We start from the raw sequence: 17,643 nt of genomic DNA on the forward strand, positions 1-17,643 counted from the left end.
AACTAAACATGTGTTTATGTTCGTTTGTTTAAAATTTAAACGAATAAAACTGAACAAAGATAAATGCACATATATGAACACAAACAAACATAAATGAACATAAATGAAAACACTTAAATGAACACAAATTAACACATATAAAACTTTAAGTACATGACTCATCCAAATAATAATATATAATTATTTTTTATTAATACATAAACAAGCATAAATAAACAGACAGAAACAAACATAAATAAACGAACTTTCATAAACATAAATGAACGAACAAAGCATGTATTCATGTTCGTTCGTTTAATTAAATGAACACAAACTTTTTGTTCACGTATGTTCGTTTATTAAATAAACACACATACCATTCCCTAACTTCTTGCCGAACAATTCACGAGCTAAATTATTATTATTATTATTATTATTATTATTATTATTATTATTATTATTATGTACAAGACCGACCAAAAAGAGAGAGGGGAAATAGCAAGCCAAGTTGAAAACCCCAAATTCTTTCTTCTTCTATATAGCCCTAGGCCTCCATAAATATTAATAATAATAATAATAATAATAATAATACATACATACCAATACCAATAGCAATTTGAAGAGAGAAAACCTAGGGTTTGCAATTGAATGATGATGGCGTTGGCGTGTAAATACATCACTGACGACGGAAGCACCTTTAAACCACCGTCTCCGGCGTCGCTTCTCCGATATCTCTACGAACTTTGCTGGAACATAGTAAGTATTATTATTATTATTATTGTAGTACTAGTTACTTACTTACTTATGTATGTTTATTATTATTATTAGGTTAGAGGAGAGCTTCCGATTCAGAAGTGTAAATCAGCATTGGAGTTGTTGCTTGATAATGATAATAGAGAAGAAGATGTGTCTTCATATTTAGCTGATATTGTTTCTCAAATGGCTCACGATGTCAGTATTTTCACTCTCTCTCTTTTTATTTACATTCAATAACTGCTTTTAGGTCTTCTCTTTATTATTATTATTATTATTATTATTATTATTATTATATGTTTTCTTACAAGCCATTGCTCGTTGCTTAATTGTGAATACTTCGTGTTACCATTGGACCTTTTTTGCAGCTTACAATGCCTGGAGAATATCGTGCACGTCTCATTAAATTGGTCAGTATTCATCTAACTTCATATATTTTGTTGTCGCGTTAATATGCATGGTTATCTTTCACATTATGGACATAAGCTAAGCATGTTAAAGTCATAGCGATGCACAGATGTATGTGCTCAGTATTGTTAAGACATATTTTTATGTATAAGTCTATGTTCAACTGTTCAAACATAGACATTATAAATATATGCGCTCGGTATTGTTAGATACATATATATATATACATATATATATATATATATATATATATATATATGTTAAAGGCATGCATGCTTTGATGATCTTAGCACTAGAACAAAGTGATTGAAGTGTTTTGAGATAGTATTGCATTGGTTGAATAATAGGTAAGTTGGGAAGAAAAATTCAAGAATCTGAGGGACTGTTTAGTTGGTGAATACTTGCCCTGTTTTCTAGGAACAATATTTTAGACGAGTATTTTTCGAGAAGAGAATTCACTTTTTTATTTTGTAACTAGGATTTAGATAAACAAGTTACTTTTGTCAACTTCTACTATTTTCCTTTATAGGCATATTTAAATAAGTTTTTTTTTGGCAAAGCTTAATTATGACTTTAAAATTGTCAATGAACACTTCCGCTCTTCTAATTACTTCCAACAGACTAATGCATGCTTTTTGTTGAACATGAGCATTGTAATGGCCCAAAATCAAACAAAAAGAAAAAGAAAACGCAGATGTGATTTCTTTTGTTATTATGTAAACCAAACCGAAAAAGAGACTTGTAAACATTACATGGACATGAGACATTTAAAAAGACCCACATGACCCAAATCGATTATGATTTTAATCCTTACGCAATAGATAAACCAAAGTAGACCGTAAGCATCTTGACCCACTTAGATACATAAACCAAATAAAAAATAATTATCCACTAACTGAATAATTAGAGTATAAAACTAAGTTAAAGAGTTAAAACACTCTTAACCCAAATCGGTCTCAAACGCAGCCTTTCACAGCAAGCTTCCTTTTGTACCAACTCGTTTCATATGTAAACAGACTAGATTTTTTCAACATATAGTAATCAATATACGTAGATTTTTTCAACATATAGTAATCAGTATACGTTAAATGAATTTAGAAAGTAATCATGACTTCATGGTAGTAGATTACTAGACACTGTTAATTCTCACCATCACATGATTTATGAGTTTTTATCAGCTCCTGTTCATTTTCATTTTTTTGTAGTGTCCATAGCATTGTTGCTTGAGTAATCTCTTCCAGTGCAATGCCATTACTTATGTTTTTTTTGTTTACTTAGGCAAAGTGGATGGTGGAACATTCTGTGGTTCCTTTGAGACTCTTCCATGAACGTTGTGAGGTAATTTAATTCTTATGTTGATAGAAATTGCTATAAAGTACATTGATACTTAAATTAGTAAATATTGTTGGAGACTAAGGTTAAACCACCTGATTCAGGAAGAATTTCTATGGGATTCAGAGATGATTAAGATAAAAGCTGCTGATTTGAAGTCAAAAGAGGTAGGCTTGAACCTGTACACGTATCTGGAGTTTTTTGTTATTGCGTCTTACATATTTTATAATCAGTTGTAGCTGCTACTTCTGTACTTGAACTTTCTATAAATAACTCCTGCCAATAGCTGGGTTCGAAAAACTTATTAATGCTGATTTGTATTGGATTAAATTACATCTGATCTTGGAATGTTTATGTGCTTTTGTTTACAGGTTAGGGTTAACACTCGTCTTCTTTATCAACAAACCAAGTTCAACCTTCTTCGGGAAGAGAGTGAAGGCTATGCCAAGCTGGTATCATTCTACCTCCTGTTTAAAATTTTTGATTGCTTTTTATCTCTTGTTCTAAAACGTTATTATTGTTTTTATTAAATGATTGTTAAGCTAAGCAGTTAATGCGGAAAATATCGGATATCGGTAGAGGACCGATATTTGAGATATCAGTTATCGTGGTGAGATATTGGTGGGATATCGGTAATTTTATAATCATGCAGAGTTTATATATATAGCACTTTAACACTAATAATTCAATATATTATCCTTCTATTAACAAATTATCCTTTTGCAACTTGCAAAATACTAACAATTGTAGCAAGTAGGAACTAATTAAGACTCAAAACACCAACATTAAATGCCAAAAGTTGAAAATTAAGACTTAAAACACTGATATCGGGAATATTAGTGATATATTGGTGAAATATCGCCGATATTATCGGTACCTATATTCTGACCAATATTTTGACCGATATTTCACATGAGGACCGATAACCGAGATACCACCGAGATTGACTGCATAGTTGTTAAGCATCCAAAAGGGCATGTTTTTTCTCTGTTGAAATCTGCATTTTCAATCTGTGATCAGTGAAAGTTGAGGATTGTACATGTTGGGGCTGAAAGTCCGCTTAACTTTTTGGATGTTAAAGATGAGTATTCAGAATCCGTTATTTATCTCTCTTACACATAACATTAAGCAAAAAGTTCTTCAACTATCTACTTTGACTGTTACATTTTAGGTTTTCTTGTCTTGTGACTTTTATCAGTCAAAAAGTGTGCTGTTTAATTGTTAAGTTATGTTATAACTTGGCCTAGTTTACAGTTATGTAGAAAGAAGCAAAATGGTTGAAAACCATATAACTCTGTATGCTTTATTGAAAAGTTTAAACATTGCAAGTCACTGTTTTGCTTATTTTTTTAGGTTACCCTTCTCTGTCAAGGCTCAGAAGTTTGCTCTCCAAATGCATCAGCAGCAACAGTTGGCATAATTAAGGTTTGAACATGAATTTTATTACTGAAATACATTTTCCTTTCCTACTTGTCCCACACCTGTTATTTTTTGCAGTCATTAATTGGACACTTCAATTTGGATCCAAATCGTGTTTTTGACATTGTAAGTCTCCCTTCTTTCTGTTTTTGATAAGTATGCTGTATGCTTATAGTTTTATATAAAAATACAATTAAGGCATGAGTATTCATTGATTTGTATTGAGTATTACAGGTATTAGAGTGTTTTGAACTTCAGCCTGATAACAGTGTCTTCTTGAACCTGATTCCTATCTTCCCCAAGGTGTGTTTCTTTCTGTTTTGTTAAATATGAATGCCAGAGTTAATATTCAAAGTGTTTTTTGTCAAAATAAATAAAAAAGAATTTACTAATCTCTCTTGGATGTTTCTTGCAGTCTAACGCTTCACAAATTCTTGGTTTCAAGTTTCAATATTATCAGCGTATGGAAGTAAATAATACCGTACCTTTTGGACTTTATCAGCTTACTGCGCTACTGGTTAAGAAAGAATTTTTAGATCTTGATAGCATGTGAGTATTATGAACACATTCATCCAATTTGTGTATTGCTTTTGATAACTTTTGTTCTCATATTTTTAGAATATTTTATTTGAGTTACTTGGACCACTTGAGCTTATTGACTAAATTGCTGCAATATTTTTCTTTTTTGTGATTCAGATATGCACATCTACTTCCCAATGACGATGAAGCCTTTGATCATTATAATGTTTTTTCTGCAAAACGACTTGATTTGGTAAAGGGAGTTGTACAATTTGTCCCATTTCTCTAATTTTTTGCTGCCAAATGTTGGAGCATTCACATACACTAATGTTTACATCTTTATAATTATAATACTTTACTTTTTTAATATTCTGTTCTTATATGCAGGCTAATAAGATTGGCAAAATAAACCTGGCTGCTATTGGAAAGGATCTTATGGATGATGAAAAACAAGGAGACGTGACAGTAGATCTTTTTGCTGCTTTAGACATGGAATTTGAAGCAGTTACAGAGCGTTCTTCAGAGCTTGAAAACAGTCAAACTTTGGGCTTGCTTGTAGGCTTTCTTTTTGTGGATGATTGGTAAGTTCACTTTTGTAATGTATTAATCTTGTATAATATTTGATTCTGTTAGTGTAAACCAAATTGTTTTAAATTGTATTTTTGGTTTACAGGTATCATGCAAATATACTATTTCGCCGTCTCTCCCCTGTCAATCCGGTTGAGCATACTCGGATTTGTGAAGGCTTGTTTAGGTACATATAAAGTAGTTGAATTAAACCCCAGATGGTATTTGATACATACCCAGCTCGATATGGGTGGGTCAAGAGGCTAAATCAAATGGGTCAATGTATTGTTTCTATCAGTATTGTTTTTACAAGTTTTAATATTTAATAATATCAATTTACAGGCTCATTGAGAAAACAATATCTCCTGCTTATGAACTTGTTCGTCAGCCACAACTTCGACCGACAGAAGGAGGCTCTGATTACATGGAAACAGATACTAACTTAACTAAAAGATCATTTATTGATCTCCCCAAAGAATTATTTGAGATGCTTAATTCTGTTGGACCCTATCTTCACCGTGATACATTGCTACTTCAGAAGGTGAACAATCAATCAATCAATCAATCAATCATGCCCAGTAAAATCCCACCGACAGCAAAGCTATAAGTAGGGTCTGGGGAGGGTGGGATGTAGGCACACCGTACCTCTATCCAAAGGAATAGAGAGGTGGCTTCCAGAGAGACCCTCGGCTCTAAGTACATGTGAATGAAGCAAAATAAAGAAATCAAAGTTTAACAGTTATATAAAAACTACTACTAATTATAATAATATTAATAATAAGATCACAGTTTAACAGCTATATAAAAGCTAATAATAATAATAATAATATATGTGAACGATTTTATTATTTGTATTTTCAAGCTATGTTAATATTCTTCCTTGTGACCGTGATAATATATATATACATATATATTATATATATTTTATTTGTTATGATTAGGTATGCAGAGTGCTGAGAGGTTATTACCTTTCTGCCCTCAAATGTGTCGTTTCTGGGGATGATATTAATCTGAGTGAAAACCGAACTCCCCGGCTCCATCTAAAGGAGGCTAGGTTAAACCTTGAGGAAGCACTTGGTGCATGTCTACTTCCTTCACTACAGTTAATACCAGCAAATCCAGCTGTTGGACAAGAGATTTGGGCTGTGCTGAGTCTACTTCCATACGAGGTTCGCTTTGTGATTGATTTTATCATATTATCAAGAACTCTTAACTCTGCATTTGATGGGATGAATGAGTTAATGACTCTCATGTGATAGGCAAGGTATCGTTTATATGGAGAATGGGAAAAGGATGACGAGTGCAACCCCATGGTTCTATCTGCAAAGCAGACAGCAAAGGTTATATATTAGACTCAGTTTTTTTTTTTGGATTATTGTGGAATTATTTTCATTGTATATTTTTCTTGCAGTTGGACACCAGAAGGATCTTGAAACGACTTGCAAAGGAAAACTTAAAGCAGCTTGGAAGGATGGTTGCAAAATTAGCTCATGCAAATCCCATGACTGTGCTTCGAACCATTGTCCACCAGGTATGGTCCACAATACCCATCTTGTCATTGTTCTTGAAGAATCTTTTTCTCTGTGTTCTATAACTTTTATCTTTATAACTTAAATTTACAGATAGAGGCGTACAGGGATATGATTGCTCCAGTCGTAGATGCATTCAAATATTTAACACAGGTGTGTATTTGACTTTTTGCTTGTTTTATTTATTTGAATCTTTTCACTCTGTTGTAATCTTTTTGGTTTTCTCTGCAGCTTGAGTATGATATATTGGAATATGTTGTGATTGAACGTCTTGTACAAGGTGGTCGTGAAAAGCTAAAAGATGACGGTCTTAACTTATCAGACTGGCTTCAATCTCTGGCATCATTTTGGGGTCATCTGTATGTAATCTTCTCTCCCTTTTTTGCTGCCCTTTTTATTATAAAATCTACCCTTGGATAGTTTGATCTTTATGTGCTACCGGCCAACATTCATAATCTCGTATCGTTCCTGTGGAATATTCGAACTTTTTTGTAGGGTATCCTATTATTTAGATTATAAGCTAAGTCTTGAGTGTAAAGGTACCTGTGGAGTTGTGGTAGTATTACCAAGTGTGACACCTGCCTTTTGATATGTTTGTTTTGCTTAGGTTTTTATCGTTGTGATTTTTTTTACTGTTGGTCCTTCAGTACTGGTGTGACATTTTTACCAATATATAGTGTCGTTGTGTTTAGAGTTCATGGCAATATTTACCGACTGGATCGTGGATTGTCAGCAGCATGGTTAAAGCTATGAACAATTCAGATTTTCTCGAGCTTTCTTGGTTTAAGAAGTCCCATAATTAGCGTGCCTCTGGGGCAGGCTCCTGGAAGATGAAACTTTAAGTGAAAAATCTGGGTGCAGCCTATCCATTATGATGTCTGTTGGGAGACTAAAACCCTAATCCTTCTGGTGTCCTTTGTTCTTTTTCTCTATTTCAAAAGAACGAACTCTCTTGTTGGTGTTGGGTAGAAGCAAGATCAATGATTGGATTTTTTCTTGTTAAAAAGATGGAAGTTTTTTCGATATGAACGGGGATTCTTTTTATGGGTCTGGTAATTTCTTTCCCGTAGTTGGGGTCACTAAGTTCAAGATTTGTAGCTCATGGTAGTACTAGAAAGCAATTATGTCAAGACAACATACTAGTATAGGCGGGCCGTATATCTGTTTGAAGAAGGGACTTTTGGTGGCAAGATAGGTGAAGCCCTTTTGTTGGCATGGACTCCTTGTCCTTTCTGACTCATTTTGTATGATGGGCTTCAAATCTTGCATTAGAATAATATTCTATATGGAAACACTTGGGGTTTGACTTGTATGCTAATTGGTCAATGTGTGGCAACTGAAGACAGCTGGTCGCTAGTTATGGTCCTTACCTGTTTTTGGAGCTTGACTTGGTGGGTGTTAGTTGATTCTTCATTTTTCTCTTATTGGTTGGAGCTGACACAAATTTCAATCGAAACCCCCCCACGACGGGCCTTACGTGCTCTACTTTTACTATTAAGATGGAGTTTCACCATGGTGGTTTTTTTAGTTAGTTCATTCTGGAGTGTGGTTTGTGGAAAGCCTTGCAGAGTGAGTCATGCCGAACATATGGCAATGCATGAATTGTTTTCCCAAAAAGACATGCAGAGTGTGAATGCTAAAGTTTTTTTAGCTTCATCTACCAAAGCTACTGACAATCGATTATGCACTTTCGTACACTGAAATGGAAATATTGTGAGATTCTTGGCGTTTATGTGTATTCTTGTATGTCATACATTGAATGCATGGTGGTATTGATCCTCCTGGTTCTACTGTCACGAGGCTTCTATATTGCTGCTAAAAGAAAGTGGTGAAGTTGTCTATTTTTTTCATAAGTAGATTGCCATATTTGCATCAACTTGTAAAGTATTATCACTATGCTTTTAATACATTACCATGTAACAATGTGAAATCAGTTTTTTGATTGCAAATTTATAAATGTATAATTTATTTTTTTTGGTTGCCTATACTCATTTTTTTCGTGAACACATAAACTCAACACAATTTTTTTCATTAACACATAAACTTAACACATAGTTTGCATCTGGGCTGTGTTTTTTCAAAGGTACCGATTTGTGAGTTTGCTAGTTTGAGTATCAGAGCGTTCAAGTTTCTGATAGATTGGTAGAAAATGGGTTGAAATTTATGAAATGGTCAAATCATATCTTTTTCAGAAAATTGGAAGTGATCATAGTAGCTCTTTAAGAGCAACTGCATTCACACTTTAACCATTAATAATAACACTTTGGTGTCAGAAGTTCTCTCTCTTCCTATTTCCGTGTCTTCAACTTTCATGTGTGGCTGTATTATGTATGTTGTGCCAGCCATTACTGCAACATTGTTTTGAGTTTTGAAATTTTGGTCTTTGGGATATGACAATAGTGATATGTGACAGCATACATTTAGGTTTTAGTTTTTTGTCTTAGATGCTCTGATTATGCCATGATTCACAAACTACTAAATGCTTCGTTGCAGGTGTAAGAAGTATCCATCAATGGAACTCAGGGGACTATTCCAGTATCTAGTAAATCAGCTCAAAAAAGGGAGTGGGATTGAGCTTGTTCTCCTGCAGGTACAACCAGATCTAAAACTACACTTTCCTAACACATTTGACCAAATGTTGTTTATCTTTTTGCAGGAACTTATTCAGCAAATGGCTAATGTTCAGTACACAGAAAACATGACTGAAGAGCAGTTGGATGCTATGGCAGGAAGTGAGACTCTACGTTATCAGGCTACTTCTTTTGGTGCAACCCGCAACAATAAGGTTTATTATTTTCTTAGTCACATGATGTTGGAACGTTAACACCTGAATTTTGATTTTTTTTCTATAATGTGTTTATTTTTGGAATTTTAAGAACTAGTTTTTCTGCAGGCTTTAATGAAATCCACCAACAGGCTCCGCGATTCATTGCTTCCTAAAGATGAGCCCAAGTTGGCAATTCCACTTTTGCTACTTATAGCTCAGCATCGTTCTGTGTGAGTACTAGTTTTACTCGTTTGACCTGAATTGATCTCTGGCTTTTAGTAAGGACGTGTTATTTGGTCAATAAGTAATCATATCTGCTATTTCTGCTCAGGGTTGTGATTGAGGCTGATTCTCCTCACATAAAGATGGTATGTGAACAGCTGGATAGATGTCACGGATCGCTTCTGCAATATGTGGAGTTTTTATGTGGTGCAATGACACCAGTAAACTCATATGCTCAATTGATTCCAGATCTTCATGATCTCATACACTTATATCACCTTGAACCAGAGGTTCCATTCTCTCCCTCCCTCCCTCCCTCCCTCTCTTTCAATATATGCGTATACACACACAGAGTTATAATTTGTATCAATGTTTTAGTTAGCCAATGCCTAACAGCTCCTTTTTAAAATATATACGTTTTTTAGGTTGCATTCTTAATATATCGACCCGTGATGAGGCTCTTCAGATGTCAGACCACATCTGACGTTCTTTGGCCATTAGATTGTGATGAGAGTTCAAGTAGTTCAGCGTCAGGGAAAGATGGTGAACTTATACTCGATGTTGGTCTTCCTCACAAACCCATAATGTAATACTCTGATATTGTTTCTAAGTCTTTTTTTGTGCTATTTGGGTTAATATAACTTTTTTCTGGCAGGTGGTCTGATCTTCTTGATACAGTTAGAACAGTGCTGCCATCAAAAGCTTGGAACAGTCTCTCTCCCGATTTATATGCCACTTTTTGGGGGCTAACATTATATGATCTTTATGTACCTAGAAACCGTTATGAGTCTGAGATAGCCAAACAGCATGCCGCTCTTAAAGCTTTGGAAGAACTTTCTGATAATTCCAATTCAGCAATCACTAAACGAAAGAAAGATAAAGAAAAAATACAAGAATCTTTAGATAAGTTAACTAGTGAACTGCAGAAACATGAAGAAAATGTGGCATCTGTTCGTAGACGTTTGGCCCGTGAGAAAGATACATGGTTGAGTTCCTGCCCTGATACATTGAAGATTAACATGGAGTTTCTTCAACGATGTATATTTCCTAGATGTACATTCAGCATGCCTGATGCGGTTTATTGTGCAATGTTTGTTAACACTCTTCATTCACTGGGCACACCGTTTTTCAACACGGTCAATCATATTGATGTTCTTATATGTAAAACGTTACAACCGATGATATGCTGTTGCACTGAGTATGAGGTGGGCCGCCTTGGTAGATTTCTTTTTGAGACCCTCAAGACTGCTTATTATTGGAAGGTAATTACAAAATATGTGTGTAGGTCCTATGGGTAACATGTAAACGGTTTCTGGTTGGGCAGACTTGTAAACATTTTCATCTAGTGTGTAAAGCACAATACAGACTCTCGAAACTGTTTATTATTGGTGAGTGCATAAAGCTGTGGGTGGGTGGGTGGGTGGGGGGGTTTGTGTCTGACCTTGCGGAAGGTACTTTTGAAAGGTTTTAAACTATATAATCCGTTCGGCCCATATTCGTTTTTTAGTTAGATCATTAGCTTAACTTGTTTGACCTGTTATAGATAAGAGAAAACCAAACTGACCTATTTATAGATAAATACTTAACTGCCTCTATGATTTCACCCTTTTGTGCAGAGTGATGAATCTATATATGAACGTGAATGCGGTAACATGCCTGGATTCGCTGTCTATTACAGATACCCAAATAGTCAGCGTGTCACGTATAGCCAATTCATCAAGGTGAGCTGGCAATCAAGAGATTTTATTAGATTAGTGAACACGTGTGCTATATATTGTGACGCCCTGCTTGCGGTGCGCGCATATAATGTATATATGCGTGAACCCTCAGGTGGGCAAAAGTAAAATTGCACTAATTTTGACATTATTTTACTAATCTCATGAAAATAACGTTAAAAGTGGCGGAAGGTTAATCAGGCATCATGTGGTGGCGTTGATAGCCGAAAGACAAGGGCACATGCACCAATCAGCCGGTGTCCCGATGATTGAGTGCTATGTGCCTTATGTCCAAGGCTTGATGCAAAACTACTATCGAGCCGGGGGTCTCACCGGAAGCAGTCTCTATATCCCTATGGGATAGAGGTAAGGCTGTCTACATCTTACCCTCCTCAGACCCTACCATAGCATTGCTATTGGTGGGATATACTGAGTACGATGATGATGATGATGATGTGTGCTATATATTGTTTTCTGTGTATGCTCATTGATGTTAAATTTTATATACTTAATGATCAAATTTTCCTGGTGCTTATGATCTCTAATGTATCCGTTTACTGTTGCAGGTGCACTGGAAGTGGAGTCAAAGAATCACAAGATTATTGATCCAGTGCTTGGAATCTACAGAATACATGGAAATCCGAAACGCTCTTATTTTGCTTACAAAAGTCTCAAATGTTTTTCCTGTTACTAGAAAAAGCGGGATCAACCTTGAGAAAAGGGTAAATTTGGTCATATTGTTGCATCTCTGGTTCTTCTACTCAAATTGGTTGATACTGGACTTTAATTTTCTATTCTCTGTTTTAGGTTGCTAAACTTAAGAGTGATGAAAGAGAAGATCTAAATGTGTTGGCTACTGGTGTTGCTGCAGCATTGGCTGCTCGAAAGGTGATGATGCTAAATGAGTTTATTTGCCTTTGTTAAGTGTAGGGGTGGCAATATACCCTTTTTTTTTAAATGGGTCGATTCTATTGTGTTCTATCTTAAAATGGTCAAAACAAAATATCTCAAAATGGTCAAAATATATATAGAAAGCGAAAACAAGTTAAAAGTGACCCGAAATCTATTTCTATCGCATACATTTATTTCTTTCAATTATTAGGATTCATATATAGTAATAATATTTGTCATAATCATAATTAATGTAATATTTCTACTCCACTATATATATATATAGGATGAGTTTCATTACAGAACTCTAAAATTATATAAGAACTTTAAGGAACTTGTAATAACTAACTTATTATACAACCCTATATATATATATAGGGAGAGGATCATGAGAGAACTCCATTTTATAGAGAGAACTAGAGAACTAATAATGAAGTATTTTTAATTTATTTAAAAAAATATTTTTAAATTTTTTTTTCTTTCATCCTTCTTATATGTTGTTATTCTTGACCACAAAAATAAAAATAAAAAAAATATTAACGTTGTAATGCATATAAGCAATACATCGACTTTTTTTATAATGCATATGTGCAATAGTGTGCAGTTTGATATTTGAAATAGTGTTGAATAGCATATATATAGTTGTTTGTATTGTATATTTTCAATAGTGTTATATTATATACAAAAATAAAAAAAAATCGATATAGTGCATATGTGCATTAGTGTTGTATTACATATATGCAATAATGTGTTTTGCATACATTTATTAGTGTCGTATTTGCATATATTCAATAGTGTGTATTAGATAATGTATTTTGTGTTGTATTATATGCAATAAAACACTATTTTATATATACAATACACATTAATGCACATACGCATTACATCGACTGTTTTTTTTTTATTTTTATTTTTTTAGGAACAATATCATCTTATTAGGAGGAAAGAAAAAAAAATCACAAAATAATTTTTAAAAATAGTTAAAAATAATTCTTTACTAGTTCTCTCTTTAAGAGGAGTTCTCTCTAGATCCCCCCCCTATATCTATATATATATATATGGGGGAAAGTTAACGTACAAATGAAATTAATGTGGTAATTGTGAGAATCAAGTAGAGTAATTATGTAATTACTCTATGATGTAATTACATAATTACTCTACTTGTATGTATAAATACTCTACTTAATTTTCACGATTAGCACGTTAATTTCATTAGTATTTGATCCAAACCATATATATATGTATGTATGTATGTATGTATGTATGTATGTATATTGTGTATATATATTGTATATACACAGTATTTTCAAAACGATTTGTACAACTTTTTTTTATTCATGAAGCAAACTATCAAGATTGATTTAAAAAATATTATTGAGATTCATATAGTAATAAATACTGATGTACTTTCATTATGATACAGCCTTCATGGGTCACTGAAGAAGAATTTGGGATGGGCTATCTTGATTTGAAGCCTGCACCGTCATCAGTAGCTTCAAAATCTGCTTATGTCAATCCACCAACAACCACTAACATTTCTCAAAGCGATGCTGCAAATGGAAAAACCGCTTCAGTTCAACATCATGATGCCAACACATCAAGAACAAAACCTTCAGAAACCAAACATGAAAAAGGAAAAGGCAGTTCACTAAATAACGGTTCAGATGCTTCCTTAATATCTGGACCTCCCAGATCATCTGAAACCCAAAAGCAGATTGACGATTCTGAGAATCCCGCAAAAGGTGTGAAAAGATCAGTTCTTACTGCATCCGTACCAAAGCAACCAAAGCAAGATCTTGTAAAAACCGAAGCTAAACCTAAACCTGGTGGGCCCGGGCCGGTTCATGAATCTTCTGCAAAAGGATCCTCTAGATCATCACCAGCAAAAGATGAGTCAGCAGAACCCACGGATGGTCAAAGACGGGCCTCATCTCGGCCCACTCATTCTCCAAGGCCAGAAAACTCTTACGCCTCAAAAACCAACGATAAACCGACAAAGAGAACGAGCCCGGCTGAAGACCAGGACCGGTTTATCAAGAGGCGAAAAGGGGAACACGATTCGAGGGACATCGATCCCGATGCTCGGTTTTCAGATCGAGAGAGGCTCGAGGACGAGCCAATAAAAAATAACGATAAGCAACCGAAAGTTGAAAGATACGATCGCGAATACCGAGAAAGATATCATGGAGATGATATGATGGAAAAGTCAAGAGACCGGTCAATGGAGAGATACAGCAGAGAGAGGTCGGTTGATCGGGATTCTGATAAAGGAAGTAAAGACGACAGAAACAAGGGGCGGTACAATGATAACCTTGCTGACAAGGATGACCGGTTTCGTGGTCAAAGTTTACCGCCGCCACCGCCCCTGCCACCACATGTTGTCCCTCAATCGTTAAATGCTAACAGAAGAGACGAGGACTCTGATAGAAGATTTGGAACAACCAGACATTCACAGAGGTTGTCTCCCAGACATGATGACAGAGAACGCAGGCGTTCTGAGGAAAACATGATTCTTGCTCAAGAAGATGCAAAGCGAAGACGCGAAGAAGAAATCCGAGACAGGAAACGAGAAGACCGAGAAGCATTTTCAAACAAGGTATATTTATTTTCCAACTTCTAGATTGGGGTGAAAACGACCCGAGCTCGACTAGGCTTGAGCCTGTCTCGTTTAACTTACAGCAAGCTCAGATTGTTTCAAGCTCTGTTTCTAAAGCTTAAGCTCAGCTTGGTTACTATATATTTATCTATATTTGTAATTATTTTCATATATTTATTAACTATAACTTTTATGTATAACAAAATATATATTATATAGTTATTTTTATTATAATCTTATTCATAATAATCAATTATTATACAAAGACAGAATTACAAATTTTGTCCTTTAAAAAAAGCCAAATTACGGTTCGTGTCCTTTTTTTAGTTTCTTTGCAGGCGGTGTCCTTTAAACATTTTTTTCCTACACGTTATGTCCTTTACGCTAACTGGGTTAGAAAAACTCAGTTAAATACCCTCACGTGAGGCGCATGTGAGGGTATTTTGGTCTTTCCAACGAAGTGGTTAAAATATATTTAATATATATTTAAGAATTAATATTTATAAAATAAACTCTCTCTCTCCAACCCATCTCCATCTCATCTCAAATTCATCATCACCACTCTCCCGGCCACCATCACCACCGCCACCACCTGCAAGGCTGCAAATCTGCAACACCCAACATCACCACCGCTTATCCCCACCAACAAGTGTCACCATCTCTGTGACCACCATTAGATCCGACCACCGCTTATCCCGACCACCCTGCAACACCAAACTGCTTAGAACCCACAAACCCAGATCCAACTCGCCGGAGAACCCATAAACCCAGATTCCGGTCAAACTCGCCGGAGAAGACACAAACCCAGATCCATCTTCCAGATCCAACTCGCCGGAGAACCCACAAACCCAGATCCATCTTCACCGGACAAAATCTGACGCCGAATCAAGCACCACCATCCCTAACCGTCACATCAAGCACCACCCCTCCGATTTGCTTCTAAACTAAGAACATCAGAAGTTCCATTGAACCTTCGCTACCTGCTGATTCTTCTTCAACCTCCGATTCACTGATTTCCCCAATTTTAAGCAAGCAAAAAAAAACAGAACCTAATTCTCCGACGATCCACAGCCCGCTTGGATCTGGGTTTGTGGGTTCTTCTTCGGCGTTATCTTCTCCGGCGATTGGTGGTCGATTATTATTATTATTATTATTATTGTTCTTCTGGTCATCTGTTAATTATTATTATTGTTGTGATTATTATTATTATTATTGTTGTTGTTGTCTGGTATGTGAAGAAGAGAAGGGTGAAGAGAGTGGTGTGTGTGTGTGTGTGCTTGTGAATTTATTGTTATTATTATTAATATGAGAATATAAATTTGTTTTGAAAAGACCAATATGCCCTCACATGCGTCTCACGTGAGGGTGTTTAACTGAGTTTTTCTAACCCAGTTAGCGTAAAAGACATAACGTGTAGGAAAAAAATGTTTAAAGGACACCGCCTGCAAAGAAACTAAAAAAAGGACACGAACCGTAATTTGGCTTTTTTAAAGGACAAAATTTGTAATTCTGTCTTATACAAATTTATTAAATCATTCTTATTAAAATAATGGGCTCGATAAGTGAAGCTCGGGCTTTTTTAATAGACAAGCTAATTTTTAGGCTCTGGCTCAAGCTTGTTTAAGCGCGGCCCGATTTAAGTTTTTAGCGAACTGGTTTCCAGTGGCCCACGAGCGGCTTGGGTCGTTTGAACCCCTACTTCTAGATCTTGTACTATTATTTAGAACTGTTTCTTTTATTAATTTGATTGTTTATATAATTAGATGGATGAGAGAGAAAGAGACGTGGAGAGAGAGAAAGCTAATGCAATGAAGGAGGAGTTAGATGTGAATGCATCAAAAAGGCGAAAACTGAAGAGAGAGCAACATTTAGCCGAGCCAGGTGAATACTCACCCGTGGCTTCTGCTCCGACCCCTCCGCTTCATATTAGCATGACATCATCATATGATGTCACAAGAGACCGAGGAGACCGTAAAGGACCCGTTCCGCGTGGTTATATGGAAGAACCGCCCCGTATTCATGTGAAAGATGTTCCCACCAAGATGGCCCGTCGCGACTCTGACCCGTATCCTTGGATGTTAAATATAATAATGTTTTTATTAATTAATATTTTGTTTGAATTGCAGTTGGTGAAATGGCAAATATGTAATTTATGGTGTATCCTTAACTCACGTATCTTAGAATGTATGACAGAGAATGGGAAGACGAAAAACGACAGAGGGTTGAACCAAAGAGGAGGCACCGCAAATGATACTCGTAACATCATCATATGTTTGTTGATTGTTTGTCTTTGTGTTATGGATTTTATTTTGACTTTTTGACTGTAGAAAGTCAAAATAAGTGGTCAACTAGGGGTTTTCGATACCTAATATGTATGCTTATAATTTATCTGAAGTTTTGAGTGGTAGACAATTTTAATACGAACCCATTAGTTTTGAGTGGTAGACAATTTTTAATACGAACCCATTAGACACTGGGTATAGGATTATAACATATTAATCATGATTTTATACAAAGTAGTTACTTTGAAGTGAAATTCAAGCAGTATTACTAAGCTTAATATGTTGCCAGTTTTTTTTTTCTTTTTTTTTTGAAGGATTTAATTTAAATATAACAGTGTCAAATTGGTTTGACCGAGGCAACCCAGGTCTTCCATGTGAAACCTAGCTGGTGATGGTCATGGCCATATTTTGTCGGCCTAACACTCGCTCTTCTGCTTAATCGAACCTTCACAGCCTGTACTCGTCACCCTTTTGGCCTATCCATTGGTTCTTGGTGCCCACACTCGGACAGCGTCGTCAGCTCTTGCTCCAGCCCCGAGACTCATGACACAACAGCCTTGACCTCCCCTTGTTTGGCTATCGGTCTTGCTTCCTTCTACTTGCCTAAATTCTTATCATTCTCTCCCCTTCACTTTTGGTCTAAGTCGGACAATGGCACCCTCTT

At 35.5% G+C, this 17,643-nt stretch overlaps 1 protein-coding gene across 1 annotated transcript; it reads left to right on the forward strand.

Moving 5' to 3' along the window:
* Positions 1-552: 552 nt before the first annotated feature.
* LOC143584001 (THO complex subunit 2-like) lies at positions 553-17,119 on the forward strand. The gene is made up of 31 exons (XM_077066160.1): positions 553-735; positions 808-930; positions 1,101-1,142; positions 2,419-2,478; positions 2,577-2,639; positions 2,844-2,924; positions 3,826-3,897; positions 3,970-4,017; positions 4,126-4,194; positions 4,307-4,440; positions 4,588-4,663; positions 4,798-4,991; positions 5,084-5,164; positions 5,320-5,518; positions 5,919-6,146; positions 6,237-6,317; positions 6,389-6,508; positions 6,600-6,659; positions 6,738-6,865; positions 9,000-9,096; positions 9,163-9,291; positions 9,400-9,503; positions 9,605-9,785; positions 9,921-10,081; positions 10,151-10,757; positions 11,112-11,216; positions 11,777-11,932; positions 12,018-12,098; positions 13,525-14,697; positions 16,461-16,762; positions 16,879-17,119. The coding sequence occupies exons 1-31, from the start codon at positions 628-630 to the stop codon at positions 16,946-16,948; spliced, it is 5,133 nt and encodes a 1,710-aa protein (XP_076922275.1). The 5' UTR covers positions 553-627; the 3' UTR covers positions 16,949-17,119.
* The last annotated feature ends 524 nt before the right edge of the window (positions 17,120-17,643 follow it).

This window comes from Bidens hawaiensis, unplaced genomic scaffold (genome assembly GCF_021521415.1).
Source record: "Bidens hawaiensis isolate Kalapana, Puna unplaced genomic scaffold, B.hawaiensis_p1.1 tig00032763_1, whole genome shotgun sequence".
In the NCBI taxonomy this organism is placed as follows: domain Eukaryota; kingdom Viridiplantae; phylum Streptophyta; class Magnoliopsida; order Asterales; family Asteraceae; genus Bidens; species Bidens hawaiensis.

Bases quoted from the DNA above. Each gene is read 5' to 3' on its own strand.
- LOC143584001 (XM_077066160.1), top strand. From the start codon at position 628: ATGATGATGGCGTTGGCGTGTAAATACATCACTGACGACGGAAGCACC. The intron at 931-1,100 runs GTCAGTATTTTC...CCTTTTTTGCAG, and splicing joins TTTCTCAAATGGCTCACGAT to CTTACAATGCCTGGAGAATA. The intron at 10,758-11,111 runs GTAATTACAAAA...CCTTTTGTGCAG, and splicing joins AGACTGCTTATTATTGGAAG to AGTGATGAATCTATATATGA.